The 11,104-nt window shown below is 42.0% G+C and overlaps 1 protein-coding gene across 1 annotated transcript in view; it reads left to right on the top strand.

The window, feature by feature from the left end:
* The first annotated feature begins 2,540 nt into the window (after window positions 1-2,540).
* POU2AF1 (POU class 2 homeobox associating factor 1) overlaps window positions 2,541-11,104 on the top strand; it is a 118,368-nt gene continuing 109,804 nt past the window's right edge. The window contains exon 1 of the mRNA XM_068242829.1: window positions 2,541-2,611. Coding sequence (XP_068098930.1) covers window positions 2,596-2,611 — 16 coding nt within the window. The 5' untranslated portion in view covers window positions 2,541-2,595. The remainder of the gene's footprint in view (window positions 2,612-11,104) is intronic.

Genomic DNA, 11,104 nt, shown 5'->3' with positions numbered 1-11,104 from the left:
ATTCACTACATACATGGTCAAACTTTCCAGTAGGCCAAGATTTCTACATTAACCATCTTTTTTTTTTTTTTTTTTTTTTTTTTATAGATTTTATGTGATACACATTACCAAGGTAAACCTTTTTTCTTACCTTTTAAATATTTTTTTAAATCATTTTAATCTTTGAACGAGACTCCTCCCTCTATAGTGTATTTACTTAAGGAGAATCTGAACTGAAAATTAAAGGTCAAAATAAACATACATTGGTCATACTTACCTCCTGTGTAGTCTACTCATCAATCTCTTTCTCCTCCCTTGCATCCTGTTTGTCCCCTGTGATCAAGGGAATTCTCTGTCTTCCATTTTGAAAATAGCCTTCACAGCTTCCAGGTCAGCACACTGTTAGGCCTGGGGCACACCAGAGGAGTTTTTCTGAGCGTTTTGAGTTTTTAAATCTGCTGCTAATGTTATCCTATGTGTCTGTGCACACTGGAGCAATGAGGTTTTGTAAAAAACCCCATAGCATTACACTGGGAAGAGCTTTTGAAACCTCTAAAAGCTCTTCCCAATGTAATGCTATGGGTTTTTTTTTACAAAACATCATTGCTGCAGTGTGCACAGACACATAGGATAACATTAGCAGCAGATTTAAAAACTTAAAACGCTCAGAAAAACTCCTCTGGTGTGCCCCAGGCCTTAGACTGTAATATCTCCCACTTGAGTCGTAGGGAAACATTGACATTACCTTGCACATTCAGTTGTAACTGACAGCAGCTGCTATATAACTGACAGCAACTGGTATATTTCAGTTCTGACAAAATATTGTCAGAACTGGAAGCAATTGTTGTTAGAAGAAAATGGTGAGCTTCTGAAAGGAACTGACGGCGAGGAAAGTATGTAATATTCATTTGCAGCGGCATCATGTGTTTCTTTTAAATAATTTTACTCGGTTCAGGTTCCCTTAAAGTGTGGTTGTTTTTAAAGTAATAGCTATACTATAGCCTTTACCCTAATCCCATTTTATTAGGAAATGACCCAACCTTCTACCTTTTACCATCCGAGTGAAAATGGGTTTCTTCACAAGTGCTTCACCATGCTTGCTGCGCTGACTTAGCAACCCAGGTTTGTGAGTACCCTCCTTCTCATCATGTATATCCACCTGTATCAACATACTACACCAAGCAGGTCTCCCAATCTCCCTGTAACTTTTTCTCCATGTAAAGGCTCCTGTTTTCACCAGACCTGCCTTAAACCACATATAAAATCTACGGGCTATTGTTAAGAAGATAAGAGATACAAGACTAAAAAGTGCAGATGAGCTGAAGACTGCTATCAATGCATCCTGGGCCTTCATAACACCTCAGCAGTGCCACAGGCTGATTGCCACCATGCCACACCACAATGATGTAGTGATTCCTAAAAAAGGAGCCTTGACCAAATATTGCATTGTTACATGGTCATACCTTTCAGTAGGCCAGCATTTCTGTATTAAAAATCCTTTTTTAATTGTTTTTTTGCAATCTAATGTTCTGAGATATTGCATTTTGTGTTTTCATTACCTGTAGGTTATAATCAGCAAAATTATTGAATTATATCTCTCTGTGTGAAATAAATCTAGATAATATGAGTTTTACTTTGTGAATTGAATAACTGAAATACAATAGCTTTTTGATGATATGCTAATTTATTGAGATGAACCTGTATGTCAAAGAGGGCTGAGGAGCACGTCCCATGAAGATCCAACCATTTCATGATGGGCCACCATGCCAACTGACACAAAATAGCATGAAGGTATGTGAAGAAGTGAACTTTCTTATGGACATACAAAAAGTCCTCAGCATTGCATCACCACTGTTGTCTAAAAGTCTCTCTCTGTTAAAGCTGATTCATACTTGTATTATTTATCATTATTATTTTTTATTAAAAATTATAGATTTAGAGTAAGTTTCATGTATGGAACAAACAACAATAATCCCGGTAGCCATCACATATGAAAAATGTTTCAGTTCTAAATTAACCAACATATGAGAGCAGTTGACTAATAAGAAGTAAGACAGAGAGGGGTTGAGAATCAGTGGTGCTTGAAGGCCCTAGCAGGTGTTTCCTTACAAAACTAATGTCCGCAGGGACTTCCTCTCATTAAAAGAGGCAAATAACACATTGACTGAACTCATCTCTAAAAAAACATTATAAAGTTTACATAAACAGCTTATATTCAAAATCAGTGTCTATATTACAAAGTACAACTCATGAAACACTGCACAAGTCACATCCCTGGTACTATTTTCTCAGTACACTATTAATATAAACATTTAGTGTGCCCCAGAAGCTGCAATTAATACCTAAATGATTATCTTTTTTTCCTACTACTAGTACTATCCAACATCTGTTATTTTTTAGCTTCCTTGCTGGTGCATTTAGTTTGACACATTTGTTTTGTGGTCATGTGATGATGTCATCAGTGAAACGGGCACTTAGGGCTTATAAAAACCCTGATGAAGATGTTCTCTCTTGTCATCCTGCTTTCAAAGGTGAGAAAAGTTCCATACTGAGAGCCTTCAAACTGCCAAGCTGTCTACTTCAAAGACGAAAAAATCCAACCTGCTGTCAAAGAACATGCACTGGCAAAAATGTGAGTTTCCATACAAGATCTATGACATATATGTATAAGTTATATGCAACAGGCGATGGAATACATACATAAATGTATATTCTTTTAGAGACATGCTGTCAGAGCAGAAAGCTGGATAAAGAACATAATAAAAAGGTGTGAAATAATGATTGCAGTTGTATATGTTTAATCAAAGCATTTGTTTGAAGAAACTTTACTGTAATCAAAATCCAGCCATTAGCCATAATAATGTCATCATTACACCATTTTTTCAGGTTTCTGCTTTACAAGGTACTGATTTTGGAGCTATTTTAAAAGTTACCTTCCAAGATCCCAAGTGAAATCCTAAACGAGCCTATAGATCTTTGAGGGTTGTGTAATAAAGAAGTCTGACCAGCCATGTTTGTTGTAGTCTAGAGCATACATTAACATTAGCACTTTTTTTTATTTCGGAAACGACTTGTGTTGAAGTAGGGAAGGGAGGTAGGAAGATCTACTCTTCTGATTGTAGGTTATAGGAACTACTGACAGCCAATGAAACTGAACAATATTTACAAAATCAATGCAAGTATTACATTCTGTACCACAATTCAAAAATAATGTTGCTTTTTGAACCTAAGTATTTAATAAGTGATATGTTAAAGAAAAATCTACTGCTGATTTCTATAAATACATATGTATGCCTGTTCTGAAAGCAAGGTTTTTGATATGTATAGATGTTTGCTGTGAGAATTATTGATCTGTTTTAAGATGACACTGGCATCAGAGCAGGGACGCACCTACAAATCATGCCCCCTCCCAGCAAAATTTTGACAGGTCCCCCCAACGTTTACACCCTTTTCCTTGCCTAGTCCTGTTGACCCTCACAGCTTGAGGGTCCATCTTCTAAGGGTCATAACATGTGTGGGCATAATAATCTTCACACCCGTAACAACTGTAGCCACAAAAACACCTGATCTAAAGGATGGAACCCTGTATCAGAGGAAGTGAAGTAATAATTGGGGCCACCTTACAGCTCTGGACCCCCTGCAGTCACAGCGGCAGCTCCCATCTAGTTACACCCTACATCAGAGGCAATAGCAACAACATTCCAGGTTTGATAGAATTGTTGGGCAGGAAATCAGCTGGATAGAAAATCTCCTCTGGACTGCTCATTGCCATTTAGTAAATGTTGTCTATTGAAATAGTCTAAGACAATTAAGATTTTCTTATTATTATATGGAGCTCTGTGAAGAGTTTCATTGTAGTCCCTTCAAAACTATCCACTGAAAGCTTTCAAATCTGGGAGGTCCCTTCAACCTCCCCAACTAGATAAACACTAACCGTTTTTTTTAGTCCAAAAATGTCCAAACACAGCGATCACAGGCTGTGTTCCTCCTTTTAGGCAACCATCTGATTCCTAATCATACTCTTTGGGATCTTGTCTGTCTGGAACAATATTCACCTCTTTCCAATGGACACTAGTGTGGCTGGATAATGCATTGGTTACATTTATATATCACCTTTGACATAACTGTCCAGGGTCTGCATCCTGGTTGAAGCCAGTACCTTAGTAAAGAGTCCTTGGCCAAGACTCCCTGAAGCTTAAGGGTGACCTACTGAGTGCACCCTTATGGCCCATACCCACAATGCGATTTTTACAAATGATTTTTTTATGACAAACAATTTTTTCTGACATATCAAACATCTTTTAATGAAAATTCATAGTAGCAAAAACGTTTCTGTACCGTGTTAGCCAAACAAATTATATAGGTAGAAAAAAACAATGTTTTTGTAAAAAAGAATAGCTTTTAATAGCTAACTAATAGAGTTAAATGATGCAAGCTTTCTGGGATCTAGTCCCATTCTTCAGGCATATTTCCAGATGTTAGCTGAAGTAAAACACTGATGCAGATTATTATTAAGATACCATTTATCTGCATCAGTGTTTTACTTCAGCTAACATCGGGAAATATGCCTGAAGAAGGGGCTAGATCACAGATAGCTTGCATCATTTAACTCTATTAGTTAGCCATTAAAAGCTATTATTTCTCACAAAACATTGTTTTTTTCTACCTAATGAACTCATTAAATTGTGTTTCACAATGCACACCCCTCACAGCGATCATTCCTTTTTGAACAATTGCCATGTTGGATTACGTCATAGAGGATCGTTCCAATCCTCATTGACTTTCACGGGTTTTGCTGCGATGATGTAAATAAATGATCGTTTGTTTACAATGGCGCAAACGATGCTTGCAGATTTAGCCAGATGGATTGTAGAATAATTGTTCATTGATGGACATCCTCAATCCATCTGGCTGTGATGTGCCCATGGGTTAAGTAAGTTGAGTGGCTGCAGTTTTCAACTGCTTGCAATGTAACAAGACAAAAACACTGTACAAGTGATGGCATTTCTCTAAAAGGAAAGAGAGTAGCACTGGCAGGGCTCCATAAGAGCCCTCAGAATGTGGTGCAGTAGAGAGGAAGATCAGCAGACCAGGAACCCTTCTATTAGAAGGGAGTGTAGAAAGCTAAAGGTAGCCATACACTGGTCGATTTGCCATCAGATTCGACCAATAGATAGATCCCTCTCTGATCGAATCTGATCAGAGAGGGATCATATGGCTACCTTTACTGCAAACAGATTGTGAACCGATTTCAGCCTGAAACCGTTCACAATCTGTTGTGGTGGTGGTGCTGCTGCCGCCGCTCCCCCCCCCCTCCGCCGCATACATTACCTGCTCTGCCGGCGTGACTGCCCCCGGTCACGCTGCTCCGTCTCCGCTCTGGTCTCCAGGTCCGGCATGCTTTACTTCTTCCTGCCCGGCAGGAAGTTTAAACAGTAGAGTGCCCTCTACTGTTTAAACTTTCTGCCGGGCTAGAAGAAGTGAAGCATGCAGGACCCAGAGACCAGACCAGTGCGGAGACGGAGCAGCGGTGACCAGGGGCAGTCGTGCCGGCAGAGCAGGTAATGTATGCGGGCTCTATTGCGTCGGTCATTGGGTGCTCGAACGCCGCTAGCGACACGCTCCCTACCCGCGGGTGATCGACGGTAATTTTCCGCACGGAGCGATCAACGGGATCGGACGAAATGGATCGAAATTCGGCGTGTTGCGGGAATGATGTGACAGCAGATTCGATCCCAGTGATCGAATCTGCTGTCGATCTAGTGGGAATCGGCCTAGTGTATGGCCAGCTTAAGAGTTGATGGAATAATGCAGTGCCACACCTCCACCAGGGAGGAGGAAGGCCTAGAAGCCCAACCCAAATGTCATGTGACTGCAAGCTTTAGAAGAAAGCAAAAAAGGCCTTTCTACAGCTTTAAAATACTACTAATACTGATTATCTGCTTTGCGTGGGTGGCAGAAGTAGGAAACTGTTTTTCAAAATTCTCAGAATTCAACTCTTCTTGAAAAGATAACATCTTGTACACAAATCTCTGCTCCACCTCTTATATTTGATAATATTAGCACATTATTGTCACCAAAATAATTGACTGTTATCATAATGATGCCATGTTACCATTTCACGTAAATCATATTTCCTGACTGTTGCTGTAACTGGGTGGCACATCTTTTCAGCTTCTTAATCTTTCTTCATCCTCCAGCTTTTTTTTTTTTGTTAAGCTTACTCAACACCTTTTGTTCTTCTATGCTATCATTCTTACTGTAATAGTTTTTATGACTTTTTTTTCTGACACCAGGAAGGTATCTTTAGCAGTAGAGATGGCCCGAACGGTTCGCCGGCGAACGGTTCCCAGCGAACTTCCGTGGTTCGCGATCGCAGTGAACTTTTCCGGAAGTTCGGTTCGTCCCCATAGTGCACCATTAGGGCCAACTTTGACCCTCTACATCACAGTCAGTAGGCACATTGTAGCCAATCAGGCTACACTCCCTCCTGGAGCCACTCCCCCCCTTATAAAAGGCAGGCCCCGCCGGCCATTATACTCACTCGTGTGCCTGCAGTAAATAGAGAAGGGACAGCTGCTGCAGTGCAGACTCCCTCATAGGGAAAGATTAGTTAGGCTCTTGTAGGCTTGTTAGCTTGCTCCTTGCTGATTCTTATTGCTAAAATAGCAGCCCACAACAGCTCTTTTGAGAGCTAATCTTGTTCTTGTAATCTATTTTTTTTTCTGTGTGTCCCACTGACACTTGTGTTGCATAGACAGCCTTGATAATCTATACTGTGTGTGTGCCACTGCCAGGCCCAGCACATTCAGTGACTACCTGTGTGTTTGACAGATGCACATTGTAATACCCAGTACTGCATATACCTACCTACCTGTTGTTCACAGTGCACCCACCTACCTATGTGAGCTGAGCGCAAGCAGTGTCACTGTGCCTGTCCGCTACCTGTCTGTGTGTGACAGGTGCACATGTAATACCCATCCCTGCATATACCTACTACCTGTTGTTCACTTCAGTGCACCCACCCACCTACCTACGTGAGCGCACGCAGTGTGATATACCACTCAGTGCATACCTGTTAACTGCACCTGTGTGACTGACTGCACATGGTATTAGTCAAGTCAGTGCATACCTTTCACTTCATCCCCCCCAATATGGACAAAACAAAATGCAGGGGCAGGCCACCTGGCAGGTCTGTTTGAGGTCGCGCTGTTGTGATTTAGTGCTGTCCGTGTTCAGAAGAAGGCACGTGCCATCAACCCCCAATATTGTCAGGACGTAGTTGACTATTGAACACAGAACACCTCATCTTTCTCAGCTTCCGCATGGAAGCGTGACATATCTTCCTCCTCCTGCTCTGATTCTGACACCCCATTTAAAGAGACACTGAAGCGAAAAAAAATATGATATAGTGAATTGGTTGTGTACTATGAATAATTACTAGAAGATTAGCAGCAAAGAAAATATTCTCATACTTTTATTTTCAGGTATATAGTGTTTTTTCTAACATTGCATCATTCTATAATATGTGCACATTACACAACACTCAGCATTCAAAATGAGTCTTTCAGAGCAGTCTGTGAAGTAATGACCTCTCCTCTAGCAGAGGAAAAGTAAATAGTCCAGGAACAGTTGAGATAATAAAAGTCAGATAACAGCCCTCTCCACGACTAACTTAGTCGGAGAGCTTAATGGCTTGTTTGCATAGAGATAACAACTGGAGTTTCTCAACTCTTCCTGTACTGGAAACAATTACACTGATGTATCTGATCTTAATGTTTTATTTCTTAGCTGTGCTACACATACAAATCATAATATCATCATTTTTTTTTCGCTTCAGTGTCTCTTTAATACACAGTTAGCCGCCACCACCAAAGTGCCATCACCCCAGTGCTCAGCGGTGTGGAAATTTTTTTGTGTGTCTGCCTCAGATGAGAGCAATGCCATATGTACTCTCTGCCACCGAAAATTGAGCCGTGAAAAGACCAAGACCCGCGTAGGGACAACTACCTTACAAAGGCACATGATTACAAAGCACAAACTGCAATGGGATGATCACCTGAGGGGACGCAGCACACAAAAGCAAATCCACACACCGCAATGGAAGATATGCAATTATTACTCAAAAAAGGCGATACCCAAACTTTACCGTAATGTTGAAAGGCAAGTGGTGTCATCTCTGGCACACAGCGTTGGGTCAAGGGACTATCTGACCACGTGGTCTGCAAAGCACGGTCAGGCCTGCCCGAAGACTAAGTCAGTCCCCACACACAGCATCTCTGCCTGTACGCCGTGTGACTGCCTGCCCCAAGACTAAGTCGCTCCCCACACAGCATCTCTGCCTGCAGGCCGCTTGCCTGCCTTCTCCGTCACCACCAACAGGGTCCAGGACTCCAGGCGGATTCCTGAATTTTTAAGGCCGCTGCTAGCAGCAGCCGCTGTACTAATTTTTCTGGTGCATGTACATGCCTGCCTAATTTTTCTGGCTGCACTGCGGCTGCAACAACAAAACAAAAGGCATGTACATGTGCCAATTCTCTTTCGTGATCATTACCTTGCCGCGGTGAAGGGGCTTGCGTATCACAATGAAGCAATGACTGCCGGCTATGCGAGTGTCGCGCGGGGGGGAGGGGGCACACCCAAGATAATAAGGTTGTTGCTTCATTGTGGACAGACCAAATTTGATCAGCTGGACAGTCACTGTTCTGTTATTCAACTACCTCAGCACGGCAACCATATGGGCTTGAAAAGCGCCACGGCTTGTACTCTGGCCATGGTGCGAACCAGTCCAGCACGGCCGTCACTACGCAAACAGCTGTTTGCGGTGCGTTACACAGTGAGTTTGGTGTGTCAGTGTGAAGCAGTACTCTAATTACACTCCCTGATTGATGTATACACATGCAAGATATTTTAAAGCACTTTAGGCCTGCAATTTAGCATTCAATGTGATTTCTGCCCTTAAAACGCTGCTTTGCATCAAATCCAGATTTTTGCCCGGGACTTTTGGCGTCTATCCCACTCATCCATGCAAAAACTCAGATGTTAGACCCCTTGAAACATCTTTTCCATCACTTTTGTGACCAGCATAAATGTTTCTAGTTTTCTAAGTTCGCCGCCCCATTGAAGTCTATTGCGGTTCATGGAAGTTTGCTCGAACCAAACATTTTGCGGAAGTTCGCGAACCCAGTTCGCGAACCGAAAATAGGAGGTTTGGGCCATCTTTATTTAGCAGTAAGGAACAAAAATTTCTATTCATTTTCCCAATTTCTATAATTAGGGATATTTTTAATTGAGTGGATATAGCTTATGTTTCCTTTTCATGAAGTGAAGTGAGGTTTTCTCACACTATCTTCACATCTTACCTTTTAGTAAATCTATCTTCAGTTGATTTTAGTATTTTTGTCATGTGTGGTTGAGGTTATTATTCTTTAACAAGTCTTTAAACTGAATCTGAGGCGGACATTTTTCTAAAGAAAAAACAAGCTACCTGATCCGAAGGGCTAGACGGATGAGGTAGCCTTAATTACCACCGCTCTCCACCGCTCCTGTGGCCAGAAATCCTATACTTTTACTTTCAGTGGCCCCTGGGGTCACAAAGCTGCAAGCTCTGCTCTGTGTGTTTCGCCACAGAGCAGAGTGCAGGGAGGCAGAGCTGCCCAATGAGAGCTGGGGAAGGGGCTTTGGGAACACCCACAGCGTGCATTTTGCAAAAGTGCCTCTCTTCCCCCTCAAAATTTCCGCAAGATGCATGTCGGCAATTTCAGAGGGTGACAGTGTGGAGCAGGGGGGGGAGGGGCGGGCAGAGAGCGGCACATAGGGGACACAGGAACATGCTTCTGTGCTCCATCTCTTCCCCCCTCCCCCGCGCCGCCTCAGGAGCACATTAAATTAAGAGGAGTGTATTTTAGCAGAGCCATTGCCTGTGAAGTTTTGTAAACTGGAGTAGATATCCTGCATTGGTGACACATCATTTTAAACTAGCATTCACTGTGCAGGCATAGAGTGTGGGATGCCACTAGAGCTTATTTAGTGATTTGTGTGATGTGAGGTGTATGTGAGTGTGTTGTGACATTACATGAAGAGTGCTCTTCATGTTGTAGTTTATCGTTAAGTTTGACCTATTTGTATGTTGAAGACATTGCTATATTAAGGCATACATTTAAAATGGGTGCCATAAGAATTTCGATCCCAGAGAAAGCTGCAAGTAGAATATTGGAAAATTACCGATATTCTATTATGAATAACTTCACAATTCTGATAATAATATATCAGTAATCTTTACTGATATTTTCCTGCTGCCTAACCTAATCTTACTCTTACTAATCTTATCTTACTCTCACACGAGCCCTCCTTCTTGATGCCTAACCCTAACTGACCCACCCACGGATGCCTAACCCTAACCATTCTCCCACTGATGCCTAACCTTAACCAGCCCCCCACTGATGCCTAACCATAAATTACCACCCCCCCATGAAGCCTAACTCTGACTGAGCCCCCCACCCCCAGGCAATGCCAAACCAAACCAGACACAGACAGACACAGAACATTTATATTGTGCTTTTCTCCTGCCAGACTCAAAGCGCCAGAGTGGCAGCCACTAGTATGTGCTGTATAGGCAGTAGCAGTGTTAGGGAGCCTTGCCCAAGGTCTCATCCTAAATAGGTGCTGGCTTACTGAACAGGCAGAGCCGAGATTTGAACCCAGTTCTCCTGTGTCAGAGGCAAAGCCCTTAACCATAACCACACTATATAATGTCCCCCCACTCCCACCGGAATATCCACCAATGTGATGCCTAACACTAACCTACCACACTATACTGATTTCAATTAAGAAATGCATGCTTTGGGAGACAATTTAGGATTAAACTTAACTTTTAATGCATCAATAAAAACAGATGTTGACTGTGCAAATTTTTGACATGGAAAAGAGGTGAGAGATCAAAATTCTGAACACCCTATTGGAAGCCTATATATTATAGGGATGTTGGTCCTCTCTTAACCTCTTTAAAATAAATGCATATAATAAATAAGACAATCACCCCCTCCACCTATCCCAACATGTTTCACCCCATAAACTCTGTGGGCTTCATCAGGGGACAATTATAAAGTGCAGAATTGCATAAGGT

Source organism: Hyperolius riggenbachi, chromosome 6 (assembly GCF_040937935.1).
Source record: "Hyperolius riggenbachi isolate aHypRig1 chromosome 6, aHypRig1.pri, whole genome shotgun sequence".
Classification (NCBI taxonomy): domain Eukaryota; kingdom Metazoa; phylum Chordata; class Amphibia; order Anura; family Hyperoliidae; genus Hyperolius; species Hyperolius riggenbachi.
The sequence above is the reverse complement of the archived record's forward strand: the minus strand, read 5'-3'. Positions and strand labels throughout refer to the sequence as shown.